The 16,390-nt window shown below is 42.0% G+C and overlaps 1 protein-coding gene across 1 annotated transcript in view; it reads right to left on the bottom strand.

The window, feature by feature from the left end:
* Nucleotides 1–2,628: 2,628 nt before the first annotated feature.
* The window catches only part of rpa1 (replication protein A1), a 55,051-nt gene continuing 41,289 nt past the window's right edge, over nt 2,629–16,390 (bottom strand). Inside the window, exons 13-17 of the mRNA XM_085964759.1 lie at nt 16,253–16,385; nt 13,249–13,425; nt 12,555–12,662; nt 9,714–9,800; nt 2,629–3,145 (exon numbers count right to left, since the gene is read on the bottom strand). Of these exons, the coding sequence (XP_085820885.1) occupies nt 3,032–3,145; nt 9,714–9,800; nt 12,555–12,662; nt 13,249–13,425; nt 16,253–16,385 (619 nt within the window). The 3' untranslated portion in view covers nt 2,629–3,031. The remainder of the gene's footprint in view (nt 3,146–9,713; nt 9,801–12,554; nt 12,663–13,248; nt 13,426–16,252; nt 16,386–16,390) is intronic.

A 16,390-nucleotide genomic window follows, 5' to 3' on the forward strand; every position in this document is an offset into this window, starting at 1 on the left:
GGAAACTGATGAACTAACCCACGAAAGGGGGCCACAATCGCCTCCGCACCAAGAACAAGAACTTCAGGAAAGGCGCTATCCAGGAAGGATCAGGAAGCCGCCCCAAAGACTGAATCTATAAATGGACTATTTCGGTTTAATGTGCATGTTAAAGTGTTAATTGTTATTTGAATATTATGGGTACTGCTAATCTAAAAGGGGAGGAATTGTAGTGTATGTACCTTTAAGAGAACTACTTTTACAGCTCCTGTATACTGTAATACCAGCAGTGACCACAGCTGTATATAAGCCTTGAGCATGCCTCTGTACTGTCAGTCAGTCTTGAGACTACCCTACTCCAGTAAACACCTGTTGATTGTTAAGTTATAGCCTCCGTGTAGTTATTGGAAAACATCATACTTTAAGAATCACGGATTCAACAAATACCTTTGAATTTAAATTTCTGGACTCCTTTAATGGATGGGCTGAGTAGTTTTTTTTTGAAAACCGGTATCTATTAAAGTATGTCAGGTCGTGCTGGTAGGATACCTGAAGGGAAGTGTAATTACTGTAGAATTCAAGGAAGACGTTCTTCGTATGCCACTTTCATATCTGCTAAGGGGTCCTGTCAGTAAGATGAACAGGATCTTTCACTAATTTCAACTGACGGGCAGGTGAACAATCACTTACTCCAGGACCCGTGGAGAGCAAAGGAAGTGGAAAACTCATCCATTTGGTGAGGAGTTTGCTGGACGAAGACAACCTATTCTTGCCAATAAAACCAAATTTATGTCAGTCAAATATTTAATTATACCCATGAATTCAATTAGACAAAAAGTAGTTGTATCTGTTCCCCCCCCCCTAAATCAGCACTTCGATATTGTGCTACACTTCAGACAGCAACTTTGGATGCTATTCAAGGATGAGATTGATGTTCTCAAACCCTGGGCCAGGAGTCAAGCTGGTGTTAACTAGATGTTTTAGCTTTCTTGCTTCATTAAGGATCCTCAACAATGTGAAGAACGATAGGAAAGTGAGAGAAAAAGATAATTAACGTAGCAACAGGAGTAGACCATTCAGCCCCTCGAGCCTGTTCCGCCATTCAATTAGAACATGGCTGCTCTGTATCTCAACTCCATTTTATCCGTTCCAAATCCCTTAATATTTTTACAGTAGCAAAATACTGCGGATGCTGGAAATCTGAAACAGAAAATGCTGGAAACATTCAGCAGGCCAGGCAGCATCCGTGGCAAGAGTTAACGTTTCAGGTTGATGACCCTTCGTCACAACTGGAAAAACTCCTTGCCCAACAAAAATCTGTATCTCAATTTTGAATTTTTCACTACCTTTCCTCTCTTTCACATTAGTCTTCAGGAAGCAGATAAGTATAATGTACCAATGCAGCACCTGACTTAACTGAGAATATACTCACTGTAAACCAGTTTGTTGCCCCCTTCAAAAGGTGCAGAGCTTAACTCCCAAACTTCAAAATCAAAAAAAGGTAGTTAGGAGTGTCATACAATTTTGGAATTTGAATCTCTGACCTGCATCTTATGCTATCAGTTTTATATCCAACTCCTCTAAAAAGGACAAGTTAATTTTGAAATCAATCAGTCTCCATATAGTTTTATTAATACACAATTGAGACTCTGTCTCCTCTTTAAAAAATTGGGCACAAAAAAAATGGTGCTAACAATACCTTGAATGGGTTAGAACCTCCTTTTTACTGGTAGCTTCACCAAGAAACAGGAAAATCTAAAAATTGATAAAAGGTTATTCTCCTGTTGACTTGCTTAGATACAAGGGTAGAATCATTTCAATCCCATCAAATGCCCCTCAGATTGCAATTGACCCAAGTCTACTTGCCTTGGATGGCTTCCAGTTTGTTGTAACGTTTTTCATTAAGCACTTGGCACCATGTGCTCTTTGGCAAAAATAGACGTTATGTAAGTTACCAGATCATGGGACAGGCTTTTGTCACAATCAGAACATGAAGCCTGGTTTGACTAGTTCGCAAGACAAATGTCAGGTGCTAAATAATTCTGGTTCACTAATGTCCTTTAGAGAAGGAAATCTGTCGTCCTTACCTGGTCTGGTCTATGTGACCCCAGACCCACAGCAATGTGGTTGACTCTTAACTGCCCACTGAAATGGCCTCGCCTTGTTTGGACCCAAGATAAAGCTGCTTTTGAGAGGAGATATGAATCCTGTTTTGTAGTCTAGACTATGAAATTGAAGGACGTGCTCTGAACCAGCTACTAGTTGGAGTGTTGCGGTTCATGGAGGAAAATCCCTCCCATTGTTCCCTCTTCCAAATGGGGAGAGGCAACAACCTCAGACAGTGCAGCACTGGTGTGTCAGGCTGATGATGTGCTCAAGTCTCTGGAGTGGGTTTGAACCCACGACCTTCCAACTCGGAGGCAAGAGTGCTACCCACTGAGCCACCCGAGAGGATAAAGTTGAATACAGACAGACAGTGATACAGAAAGTCAGAGTAGGAAAGGAGAGAAAAATGTATTTTTGCTCCTTAAGCAATGCCACAGGAAAACAACTGCAAGTATTAAAAATAGGCTGTTAAACAGATAGTTTACATCACTGCATTGTCATTTTGATGTAGAATCGTTCCAACAGATACACTCAAGTCTCATAAGCTATTTGTCAATGTTTATTAGAATGAAGCACTGAAACGTTGTACAAGTATGAAGGGGGGGTGGAGGGGAAAGAAAAGAAAAATGGTTTTGCAGTCCACCCAGTGATTTACAATGTTACTTCACATCGGTAAACCATACCGTGGCAAGAAAGACTATATACAGAAACGCACACTTGTATTCAGTCTCATCATTCAACACATGTTGATTAGAATGAAACATCTCTAGCTCTCTAACCCTCACGGGGTGGCACTTCTATAGTAGCTCTTGAAATGCAGAATTCTGCAACTGATTCTAAGTTTAAAAACATCTTAGGTTTTCAAAGCACGATAGAAAGTGTTTTTAATTGAAGATCTAAAGCATCCAGTTTCCTCCAGTGCTCATTCTTCACGTCTACTCAGCATTCAGCAAGCTTGTGTAGCTGCATGTTTCCTAATATTCATTATCAGTCTCTTGCTGTACTCCTTATGGTCCACTGGTTTCACATCCATCATCGTCGCTTTGATGCGAGATTCATCCTGCAAATATGAACCAGAAACAATTAAAATCTGTACCACAGACTTGCTCTCTCTCTCATTGCCTTATTATCATAGATCACCTCCAGTTGTTCAAATTGCATTAAAATCTTTTTAATGCATATAAAAGATAACAAGTGGTAATTTTTTGTCCCATTCAATCCACTTCTAAAGAATGGCTGCTGGTATAAAATGTTCAGGCAAGCTGCAACAGCTTAATAAGTTTGACCTAAATCACTATTCATCTTAAAAACTTTTACAATTTCTGCACTTTGACTTATTCCTCGAGGTTAAGCTCCTATATCCATACTCTTACTCACTAGTGAGAATGACTCAGCCCATTTAAATTTTATGCAGACGCCATTCATGTCATCAATCAGCCTTCGGGACAGAGTCCCTGGAGGGCACAGGAACCAAGTCTATTCCTCTACCACCATTACACTTACGCTCGACCTGCGATATGGCACAATCAACATGCTGGCATGAGCTGTGGGACGATACTCAAACTGTGGCACAATCCTGCCCGTTTCGCCATACTGTATACACACACACGGCTAAAAACGGAACTTCTGCGAGCTGCAGTTGGTGCTGTATAAAGCAAGCCTCGAGTTGGAAAGTTATAATAGCCACTCTGCCCGACATTCCTACTACCCAACCCAGCCAGGTTGATGCTTAGAAAGAACAGAAAAAAATAATCCACCCCCCTTGCACCCCCTCAGTAAACATTGTGGTCATTCTTGTCCTTGCTTGGCCTGCAGATTGGTCCAAAAAATTGATACTAATTACATGTCCTTATGAGGTGCTATCCAAGGAATCATTTTTCCACTTATATACAATTGGACACAATTAGCAAGTAAAAGGGCAGAATGGAGATTTAAAGTCTCGTCTCCTGGTTTGGGAACAGGCTCTAGGAATAGATTGCAAGTTTAATTGCCGACATATTTTCTTCTTTAAGCTCTTGAAGATTAATTTCAGCAGAGCTGATCACTGCCACAGATATTTTCCATAACCCAAACAAACAACTGTGATTTAAGGCACCCCAGCAGTACAAGATTTACAGCAATGCCTGCAAATAATCAAATAATATTCGGGACAGATACTCTGAAAAGGTTCCAATAATAAACAATTATCAAAGCCCTGGAGATATAGTTATATAATCCAGTACGTCAAAGCACCTCCCAGCTGTTAAAATAGGGAGAAACACACAGTAAACAACTTGCATTTATATAGCACTCCATATGTTGGAAAGGCATCTTGGAAAAGTGCAAAGAAATGCATGCAAGATGGGAAGGGAGAACAAGTATGTGGAATTAGGCAACACAAGCAAAAAGGTTTGAGAAGACTCTTGAAAGCAGGTAGGGAGGAGGTAAAGCAGAGGGATTATGAGAGAGAGAGAGAGAGAGAGAGGGAGGGAGGGAGAGAGAGAGGGGGGGGGGAGGAGAGAGGGGGGGGAAAGAGAGAGAGAGAGGGAGGGAGGGAGAGGGAGAGTAGGGGCATGGTGATCAATGGAAGACAGGGAACACAGCAGATCAGTGTCAGAAAAGCTAGTGGAGGCATAGGGCTCAATTAAATCAGAGCTAGGTTAGGTTGAGGCCATAGAGGGAATTGAAGGGAAAAGATAAACGTTTTTTTGAAATGGATACAGAAATGAGGTGGAATGCATGGCTTTGAACGAGTAAGGATGTGGATGTTAGCAGCATTCGGAATGAGTTGCAATTTATGGAGGTGGAAGCAGGGGGGCTAGTTAGGAGAGCATTAGAGAAACAATCTTGGTGCTAAAGGCATGGATTAGAGTCTTGGCTGCAGTGGGGTGGGGGGAAGACGAGGAGGAGGAAAGGGAGAGATAGGAGCAGAGGCAGGCAATGTTTCAAAGATTAAAAAGGGCACTGATTAAACAGATGTGGGGAAGGACGCTAAGCTCCAGATTAAACAATAAGGTCCCAAACTAATGGGTTCAGTCCGAGATAGCAATTAGGGACACGGATGCAGTTAAGGATGGACACATGTAGGAGCTGACAGAAGGCAACAGGACAGCTTCAGTTGGAAGAAATGTTAATTCACCCAAGTCATTTGGAGAGTTGAGCAGCCGCCGTTGAATCAAAACAGGAGGTAGAAAGGTAAAATGCGTATCCGCATAAATCTGGAACCTGATCTCATGCTTCTGGGTGTCACCAAGAGGGTGCATTTGTATGAAGAGGAGGGACCCGTGACAAAAATGAAGTACTTTTGTATAACATACATCATGGCTTTGGCTTCTTTCTTTCAAAGTACACAAGGTTAAAATACCAGCTTCAACCACATTAACATATCCCAAGTTATTTTGATCAAATGCTAGATTTGCATGATTTTGTTTCAACTCAGCATCTGAAGCAGGGACCAAACCTTTTAATTCAAATACAAACATCACGTGGGATTTGTTCAAATAGGTGTTTGACTGGCACCTTTTCAAAGTTTAACAGACAATTATTTAAATCTGCTCAATCCCAGTTGGTTTTCTGGAAATTAATTCTCAGCCTGGCTGGTTCAAATGAGAGAGAATGATAGTTGGGCCAGATACAGCTTCCATGGACACAGAAAAACAACAAATGAACTGCCACTTAATACATATTTTGGTGCCGTAGTCACAGGTATTTTCTACTTGCTGAAGGAGCTAGTTACATTTAATAACTACTGTAACAAAAAAAATCTATGTTGTGTGAGTGTTACTGTTCAATAAATGTTTGACAGTTAAAGCTCAAGTCATGGTCTACTGTAGTGTTATTATGCTGCCTTCTAATGTCAAGGAAGATCACTCAAGGGCACAATAAATCTAGAAAGCCAAAATTACAGTGAAGCGAGTTCTCTGCTCAATTGTTCAGCATTTTATAAGCTACCTAGTAAAAACACTATGGGACGTAGGTCGGAAACCTTACCTACAGGAGGGGTCAAAGACACTGAACCCAAACGGCAAATATATTAAGAGCAAAAGCCCAAGAATGTAACGGAGACCAAGGATGGAAACCTGGAGTGCATCTATGGTGACTGCACAGGCAGGGGGAACAAAAACCCATTGGAAGATATGCAAGGCACCTTCGAGGCAGGCAAGAACAGAACCAGGAGAGAGCAGCACCACGTTGGCGGACTGCTGAGAGACATTGGAAGAAGATGGAAAGATCAATGGCATTAAAGGCATTGGAGAGATAAAGTACAAGGACAGCCGCAATCAAAATCAGCGGGTGTTATTAATGACTTTAGCCAGGTCAGCGCTCGCTATGGGCGGAGTGGAAAATACATTGCGGGGTCTCTTGACCTGTGAATCAAACAGCTGCCTTCCTCTGAATGGGGCATTTGAGGTCAAATGTGATTCTAAAGTCTATTTCTTTTCGTTAAATTCTGTTCAAGTGCAATTCCAAGGACAGCGACAGACACTAAACATTCAGCAGATCGCTCCAGTGAAATACAATCCAACGTGAGAAGGGAAGAGATTTCCCAGCAGGTGGTGGGAACAGTTTATATATTTCCACAGTGTAGTTTAAATGATTTTTTTTTGCACTTTTGATATTTTGTGCCAGAAATGTGTCCTGTTCTTGCTTCCCAAATCATGTCATATCAAAGATGTCCCTTTTCAAATAGGGTGAATCCCTAAAGGGAATGGGGGTAAATTTACCAGAGGCAAACACTATTACATTTCATTGGTAAGGCAAGTGATTTTGTGCAGCTTGACCTCCTGCAAATATTCTACATTCACGGTGGTTGCAGACAGAGTACCACAATTTTAAAAATCCAGACCCCATCAAAATGGCAATTTCAACAGCTTGCATTCATATAGCGCCTTTAAGCGTAAAGTATGTTCTTAGACACTTATAGAAGAAACTGGCACCAAGCAGTTGAAGAGTTAGGGAAGAGGCCATTTAGGAGTAAAAAAAAACCCCACTTTTTTCACACAAAGGGCAGCGGGAATCGGGAATTCTCTCCCCAAAAGGCTGTGGACAATGGGTCAACTGAAATTTTCAAGATCTACAGATATTTGTTGGGCAAGGTTAACAAGCAATGTTCCTGCTAAGGTGAACATAAGCTGTGCAATAATCTCAAAGATCCAGTGTAAGCCACTCTCCAGCTTTTACACTGTAAATACCTCGTATGTGTATAAAAATAAAGAGGCCACGCAGAACAAAGCCCAGCTTACAGGGAACATTGGTAGCAAGGGATATGGAACAAAGGCGGTTAAATGGAGTTGAGGTGCAGATCAGCCATGATCTAATAAAACGCAGAACGGACTACTTGTGTTCCTATGATTTGGGTGAACAGATGGGGTTTAAAAACAAAGAAAGTACTACAGATGCTGGAAATCTGAAATAAAAACAGAAAATGCTGGAGATACTCAGCAGGTCAGGCAGCATCTGTGAAGAGAGAAACAGAGTTAACGTTTCAGGTCGATGACCCTTCATCAGAACTGGAAAAAGGCAGGAAATGGAACAGATTTTTAAGCAAGTGTAGGGGCTGGGAAAGGGGGGGAGGGGATGAAAGAACAAAAGGGAGGGTCTGTGATAGGATAGAAGGCAGGAGAGATTAAGAGACATTGAGAGATATTCAAGGCAAAAGGAGGTGGTAATGGGACAGGTTAAGAAACAAAGGATGGCTCTAGATGAAGTGTAAATTGCGCTGGCAGAGTGAAAGACAGCTGCCATGTGGGGGAGAAGAAACGACAAACAAAAAGGTGTGGATAAAAAATATATATAGGATAGGGGCCGAGGTTATGGTCTGAAACTGGTGAACTCTATGTTGAGTCCGGAAGGCTGTAAAGTGCCTAATCGAAAGAGGAGGTGCTGTTCGAGTTTACGCTGAGCTTCCGTGGAACAATGCAAGAGGCCGAGGACGGTGAGGTCTGAGTGAGAGTGGAGCGGGGAATTAAAGCGGGGTTTAAAAAGCTTTTGAAGATAGGGAACGAGGCAGGATGACAAGTGAAATTTAGGGAGAAAATAGTCCCAAGACAGCTGAAGGCCTTCCAACAATGGAGTGGAGGAGAGAACGTGGAGGTACTCTGTGGGGAATCATGCAAGGATGGGAAAGAAAATGTTTGTAAGAGATGCAATGTCTACAATGGGATGGAACCAAGTGAGGGAAGTGCTATAGAGATGGCCCATGAAAGAACATCTAACCACCACCACGTGATCTACCGTTAAGAAGCTGGGCACTTTGGGATCTCTCGCTCAGAAATATCACAAGAGTGGAGCATTCTCCATTTAAAAGGCCACTACTTTTGGTGTCCATTTTAAAGAGACAGTAGAAATACAAACAATGATGGACAGAAAAAGACCCTCTGGCCCATCGAGCCTGTCCAACACAATTGTGATACCTTGTGCATCACAATATAGAATGGAGCAGCTGGCCATACTTGGAGCAGAGGGCAAAGAGCAATAATGATCCATAATCACGGTCACAAATGCACATCTTTGGCCAGGGTGGTTTCGGTGCGGTGGTCAGGGTGGAAACAGAACTGGTGGGATTCCAGCAGGGAATGTGGGAAAGGTAATTGCAGAGCTGGATGGTGACAGCGCATTGAAGTTAGGAAAGCAAGGTTAGAGAGCATTGCAGGGTCAACGATGGACTTTTTGAAAAGGGATTGATGACAGTAGTTTAAGAGAGATGACAGTGCAAATGTGAGAGGAGCCATTAACAAGGTCAAGTGAGCAAGAAAAAGGTATTTGTGCAGTCATGAATTGGGTCAGAAGGGGACCTAAGGAAGCAGAAAGGGAATCTCATGAAGTTGAGTCTAGTAGGCTGGGGGAAGAATAGAGGCACCAATCAAGGGAGAGATGGATCCAAGGAAGCTATTTTGAGCAGCCCCAGAGGCAGTGATGTATTGGCAGGTGGAGGGCCAGAAGAGGAAGCTCAGAGTTAAAGTGTGTTGGTTGGCAATGGCAGGGAGGAGAAAGAAAGTAAGTGTCCCCCCCCCCCCCGGTGAGGTTAGCGGGGTTGGAGGTGAGCACAGACAAGACGAGGGAAGACAAGGAAGTGATTAGAGATGGCCTGATCAGTGTAGAAACCTCAACAGGTGACACGGTGTGCAGAGTTACTGTGCAGAATGAAGTCGAGCAGGGACGGGAGGGCATAAAAACAGGAGGAGACAGGACTGGGTTGGGGCAGGGGCAGTAAATAATGTGAAGACTACAATCATGGACAATGTGGCTAAATTAAAAAAAATCTCAATGAAATCGTTAAGGGATTTGGGAAGTTGGTAGACAAGATGTACTTTAACAGAGCAGCAGGAGCAGTCAAAGATGGCAAGGTGCTGAGTATTCATGAGTCAGCTACAGCCTCCACGACCCCTTGTTGCATGCTTAACAGTGAGGGGGCCTGGATCTGATGCAGACTGATGAAATGTTAAGATACCCCATCCTCTCAAATGGCAGGCTTCAACCTCAATTGGGAGGCTAAACATCAGATGCAAGAAGTGAAGCACCTTTAAAGTATTTTTTTTTGTTTCCTAATTACTGACTGAGGGGTCTGTGGGGATGTGTCCTGGTGTCTTTCTTTGAAAGAAAAAACTTGTCCACATTATAGAATACCTACTCCAGATTAAGTCACTCACATTGTATGTTTCGAGTTTGACACGGATCCTGCAGATGTAGGACCGGAAGTTTGCATTCTGGAAGATTTCCTCAAAGGCTTGTTCGTTCTATGAAGAAAAGAAGAATCATTTTTTAAAAACAAATATTTTGCTGATCCTAGGCATGCAATTTCAGGTCACAAGCAACCCCCAGGGAGTTGAGCAGAAAGGTTACTTCATTCAACTGTGTCTTTAAAGACTTTAGGTATGGCGGCAAAGTCCCAGCACAATGAGCTCTCTAACTTTCTCATTGTCAACGTGACTTAACACTGTTCCCCTTCCACCCCCCATCCCCATGGGATGCGAGGAGAGAAGGAAAAGGGGGAAACTAGATGCACTGTGCAAATCCTCCAGGAATCTGCTCAAAAACACAAGAGGCTTATGAGGCCCACCTGTCCATCCGCTCAGGACAAGTAATGACATGTGGCTACCTAATATTTTTATGCACAGTTAAAAAGACTCACACCTCAGCCCTAAACCAGAAAACCATCACCAAGCAGCTGCATACGTTTCTCCAGCACGCACTACAATGCAATCGTATTTCACTTTAATTGTTTTTTATTTATTGCCATTTGTCATTTCTGCCTCATTGGTTTTGTGTTTATATGAGCATGAGTGCAGAAACTATAACTCAGGATCACACCGATGTCTGTTATTCCATACAGTACTGCTACCGAGCCAAAACACTCACCTGGACATGAGTAAACTGCACTGAACATCTTTTCCTGATTGTGCAAATAGGTGAAGGGAATGTAAAGTGCAACTTGGGCTAGAAAGTTTCACTCGCACACCTTTCTTTCCAGTTTTACTCAGCTATAAAGGCAAAGTAACTCACTAGCTAGCAAGCAATGTGAGCTTCTCCCTCCATCTTGGATCAATTGCTGTTTTCTCACCTTGAATCTTTTCTGGCCCATTACATATCTTACCCTTTCTACCTTCCCACTGCTAAAATGCAAACACACACCAGAAAGACTACAAACATAAGATCATACTGTGGGTAGATTGAACAAAAAAGGAAAAACATAGCGAGGGCGCAGAACACCCCAAAATTCAAAACACATTAGCTACCTTAAAAATTCAGATAAAGTTTGTTCATGGTGGGAGGGGGGTCTCATGTGACTTTGTAAGCTGTTCAAACAATGCTGTCGTTACAAGATCACCCACAATCAGGTTAAAAAGAAAAATACCAGATTTTGGAAATATTAAAACAAAGTGCCAGAAATGCAACACAGGTTAGTTATTATGTGAAAGAGAAAGACAGGTCAGCGTGGAACCCGTCGCTGGTACAGCCTTGAATACACTAAATTTTAAAAACTGTTCACTTGCCAGTGCTTCAGTTTTCATTACTACAGGTAGACTATCCTTTATCCGAAAACCTTGGGACCAGCCGAGTTTCGGATAAAGGAGAATTTCGGATTTCGGAAGGTGGGTCGGCGGGGGGGGGGGGGGTCGGGTCGTGCGCACGACTTACGCTGACGCTCAGCGTAAGTCAGTCGGGGTCGGCGGGGCCGGCGGTTGTCGGGGCCCGCCGGGGGGGGTCGGCGGTTGTCGGGGCTGGCGGTTGTCGGGGGGGTCGTCGTGCGCACAACTTACCCTTTATCCGAACTTCCGCAACCGGAACCCTCTAAAAACCAAAGGTTTTTTCGTTCAGCGTAAGTCGTACGCACGACTTACGCTGAACGAAAAAACCAAAGGTTTTTTTTTTTTTTTTTTTTAATATAGAGGGTTTCGGTTTTCGGAAGTCCAGATAAAGGGTAGTCTACCTGTATTAGTTTTTCTACTTGGCTATGTGACCAGGAAGAATGTTTTTAAGACAAAGAGAACTGGACAGGGGGCACTATAATCAGGTTAGTTGACAGGAAAAAATAAGGAGGATTACCAAGAATGAACACCATTTTACAGGAAGTAAATGCAGCGCAAGTGCAGCACTAGTGCCAGATATGTAGTCCCCAAGCCCTGGCAGTTCAGGCCGTGAAAGACCAAGCAATTCAGTCTCATTGCGCTGGTTTGCTCGGTTTGAATTTTATGGGCCTGGAGGGTTGGAAAGGGCTGCTGCCTCACTGGTGGATAAATTCTCAATTAGAACACCAATATCAGTTAGTATCAGCATCTCGAGCTATATGCAAATTAATATGTACATGAAAATAAACTTTATATATGGCACCTGATGCTTCATGGAATTCACCCAAGCAGTCCATAAAAACAAAAGCTTGTACAAAGCAGATTCACGTCAGTGAATGGCCAATCAAGGGGTTCAGAAAATGCTCAACTAGGAGATGCTCAAGCATTAGTCAGAAGCCCCAGATTGAATTACTGCCTTAAATACACCAAGCACACAGCATTTGAAATATACACGAGGGAATTTTCACATCAAAGCAAGTCTTGTGGTAACTCGCACTTGTCGCTACCTACATACTCCCATTTACATATTTTTCTTCCACAGCACCTGATTTCTGTAAAACTCAACTTTCGAAGTATTTAAAAATTGCAGAGATAAATCTGGACAAACCCCAGAAGTGTCAAAACCAATTATCTCTAGTGCAATGATACTGGCTTTTAAAAGCAAACATTTTTATTTCAAGAACCCCACTTAACTACATTTTGGGACTGAATAGTAATTGGAAAGACAAAGTTTCAACAATAGTGTTTAACTGTGCCTTGGAGACAGCAGGTATACTGGCAGCAAATGGTCTGTGACAATTTTACAGAAGTTAGGGAGCTGGAAAGGAAGACTAAAGATACAAAAATAGTAGAGAGAAGTTCAACTGCTCCTGTCCAAACCTAAAGCTGCAACAAGTTTAAGTAAACTAATAAACCACTTACCGAATCCTTCAGCTCTCCAAGATAAGTGGCATTCTGACCAAGGATTGCCTCGCCAGTCTCCTGGAAACATGTCACCCACTGGTTTTCTCCAAAGTCTGCTAGATTTATCTAGAGGACAAAATTGAACACTTAATTTTTTTAAAAAGTTAGACATTTTATTTTATATATTAAAAGTATATTTTTTAAAAATCAAAACATTACTGGGAAGAAAATGGTAAAATAAAGCTGTAAATGAAGTTTCACAAGCCTAATTCTAGACAATTAAAACCTTTAGATAGAGCATTAAGAAAAATTGCAACATACGGATCCTTTGTTAGTCGGTTTAAACTATTTTGTGCCGGTCTTAATGCAAACTTCCAGCAGTGGTTCTGTCGGACTAACAAAATGATAAGACGAAGCGTGCTCAGGAGCTACGTGGGAAGGGCACTGTGGTTTATTATTTTTTTTCAGCCTCCAAGAGACTTTCCAATCCAGGCCTTAAACACAACAGCTAGGCTCTAAAATGACAAAACATGAGCGAAGTCACTGAGCTGCTCTGTATACTCCACTGATTACTAGCATCCCTTTCAGTTCTGTACACCCATCAGGATGCAACAGGCTGGAAAGTTCAGAACGTGCTGTGCATCACAGGAATAAGATATTTAGTAAAACAGTTGAAACTAAATCTTCCGCAATGTTCTCTGATTGTACTTACCGACAAGATCATACGATATTTGAAGTTGGGGAACTCGCGATCACACTTTTCACACCTATAAAGGCCATTCTGTTGATCCACAACCTTCTTGTTGCACTCTAGTGTGGGGCAGGCCTGGTACATGCAGTTTTCCTTCTTCAGATACACAATTGTACCTACAGTGGTGTAATAGTCAGCCTGCAGAAAAGATAGATAAAAGTTATTGCACACTACAAAATGCTTAAATGTCAAGTTTCAGATCTCCATCATGACACCAGTATGGACCAACAGGAGATGCACACTTCTAAGGGTCTGACTATCCAGGTGCAACACTTCAAATGGCAGGCAATGCAAGTTGTCCACAGTTGCTCAGCTTGATCGGCAGTGCTGGATTCTAACTCTGGCCTTGGAGTGGAAAAACACACGCTCAGTGGACTCATTCTTCTTACATTCCCCTTCCATTTCATTTTTGAATGTTTTTGTTTTTCTTTCCCTCTTTCTCCTGGGCAACGGAGATCAAGGTAGGCAATCTGTTCGCATGCACTCATTATGCCTGAATCAATTGCTAGGTGTGCACCAGCTGCATGATTTGGCAAAATTTCAGATTTATCCTCTCTCCAGGAAGCACAACTAAAATTAGTACCCTTCTTGGGAAAAAACCCAATTAAAGTGGCGAGTTCAATCAGGGGAAGGGGGGCCACAGCACAAGAAAATCACATCTGCACACATTTCCAGTCTACAAAACGGTACTTCACGTTGTCCCATTATTGCCCTACTTTTGTATCAACTTTTGCCATTATAAATTCCTATGACCACATTTGGAGACCAGTTATGTAAAGTCGCCAACCTGCAAATGCACAGCCAGGCCAATGTGTGACACTATTATCCTTCCCCCCTACAAAGTCACTCAAAAAGAAATATTGGCCCGGACTTTGCGGTGGTAATGACAGCGAAACGGTCAGCGTTCGCAGTCATTACCCCTCCAAAACTGACCACAACTTCAGGATTTAGCTTGTGCGCAGACAAACGCGGAAATCTTGAAGCTGCGGTCAGTCATTCACTGCTCTGCCACAGGTTGCGCTGCGGAACTCTCCAGAGCCGGCAATCAGTTGAAATCACATACAAAGATGAAAACATCACTTTTTAATGATTGAATATCGATGTTTAAAAAAAACCCCCAAAACTTTAAGCCTGGTTGAAAGAGGTGTAACTGGGTTTTTATACAGCGCACTGACTGCTGAACAACCGTTCTGGCCCTGAAGAAGCTAATTTTATATGCGTGGAATGTTTTCCATTAATATGATTAAGAATTACAAGTTTTTAACATTTTTATAAGTTTATGATATTTCAGCTTCTAGTTTAATCCTATGTGTGTATGTCCCAATCTTTATTTTGCTCAAATTTATAAAAAGTAAATTAGAATCTGTGCGTTTTACTTCCATGTTTGCCATCTGAGAATTCTTCAATATGATTGGCTGCTTAGCCAGCATGATGACATCACTGTTGTTGGACACTTAGGATTCGCTTGATTTGGCACCAGATTCAAACTAAGGTCGAGAGAGCCAGAGATCACTAGATCTTTGTGGGCAGCTTTCTTCAAGGTCAGCGGCAAGCGCTGTTGCTTCACTGCTGAGCACACATTCCGGGCCATTAATATTTTCCATTTGCCATTTTTTGCCTTAGAAACTTAAGCTTCTAAAAAGGTCCTAAATAAGGGTTTATTCAAAATAAAAATTATATTTAATAACATGGTTAAGTTTAACAATTGCATTCATACATTTTTTTTTTTTTTTTTTTTTTTTTAAAACTTGGAGCAGTCTCTCCCAAAAGCCTTCATATTTTTGCCCAGAGCTAGGATTCAGGTAGAAGGTGCAGTCTGAGCATGTTACCATTCAGTAGCTGAACAGCTGTAATATTTTTCTTTAGCCTTTAACAGTTTCTGCTCAGTTGTTTTACAAAATTATTGGGAGAAAAGCTGGATAACAAATTTTAAAAGGTTTATTTGGGAAAAAAGTGAGTTTTCAGTTAAAAACAAGTTGCATGCGAGTGGAAAAAAAAGACTTGATTATATATTTATAACTTTTATTTTGCATTCTATAAACTTCAGAAAGTGCAATTAAGCCGAGTGAGTGAGCGAAAGTGCATGCGAGAGCTGGAGACAGACAAGCACACGAGATCCTGTGAGCGATAGCAAGAAACAAACAGACAACACACACAACCATAAATTAGTTGAATTTTGAAGCAGTTTTTAGTCACCTGGTTTTTGTTGATGCTAGAAAATGTAAACAATCCAATTACCAACAGCTGCCATGCATAGAGCAAAACTTTCCTCATCTTAATTTGAGTTAATTCCCTGAATTAAAAACAAAAAAAGGGTTGAATCTTGAATGCTCTAATTATGTTTTGTTGATGAAATTAGAATGTTTATATTCTCTAACAGCTGTCAGACAGCAGGAGAGACAGAGACACAGATAGGAACCAATCACAACAGACCAAGTTCAATATGTACAGAGCTCCCTTAGAAAGTCACAAACTAAGACTGCCAGCCATGGGATACCCGCCATCTAGAGCTGTCAAGCCCATGATCTGCCCCCATCTGTGCTGCTGACAAACTCCTGCTGGAAGCAATTATCAGGTAAAGATGGTCCAGTTTGACTACAAAGCTCTTTACAGTCAAATAGCCTGCAACACTCAGTTCAGACTCTCACACAGTCACTTAAGCAAGACACTTGCGTGTGCCAGGCATCCATGAAAATGTATTCCACAAACAAGTCAAGCATTTCGGTAGGGAAAAAGGGGCAGCAAGTTGAAGGGAGAGGAAGAAAAAAATAGTAGTTGGACAGCAGTGTTATGGGAAAACACAAGCTATTGCACTATACAAGTCCCCAGAAGTCCTGGGGATAAATTCTCAGCATGAAACCGTTAAGTGAAGTGAATATACCAATTCATTGATAATGTCAAGCTTGCACAGCCATTGTGGCCAGCTGGGCTACATGTCAACAATCAGCCTGGAATCTGAACTCACCTTATCTCCATGACCCAAGTTCCCATTTTTAACCTCAAGCAGCAACTTCCAGTTTGTGTTCCCTCCACCAAAGGAACCACCCTTTACATCTGAAATGGATGTCCCTTCGATCACTTGGCCCTCAGTATCAAACCTGCG

The sequence above is a fragment of the Somniosus microcephalus genome, chromosome 22 (genome assembly GCF_052327205.1).
Source record: "Somniosus microcephalus isolate GS21.2 chromosome 22, FLI_Smic_1.0, whole genome shotgun sequence".
Lineage (NCBI taxonomy): Eukaryota > Metazoa > Chordata > Chondrichthyes > Squaliformes > Somniosidae > Somniosus > Somniosus microcephalus.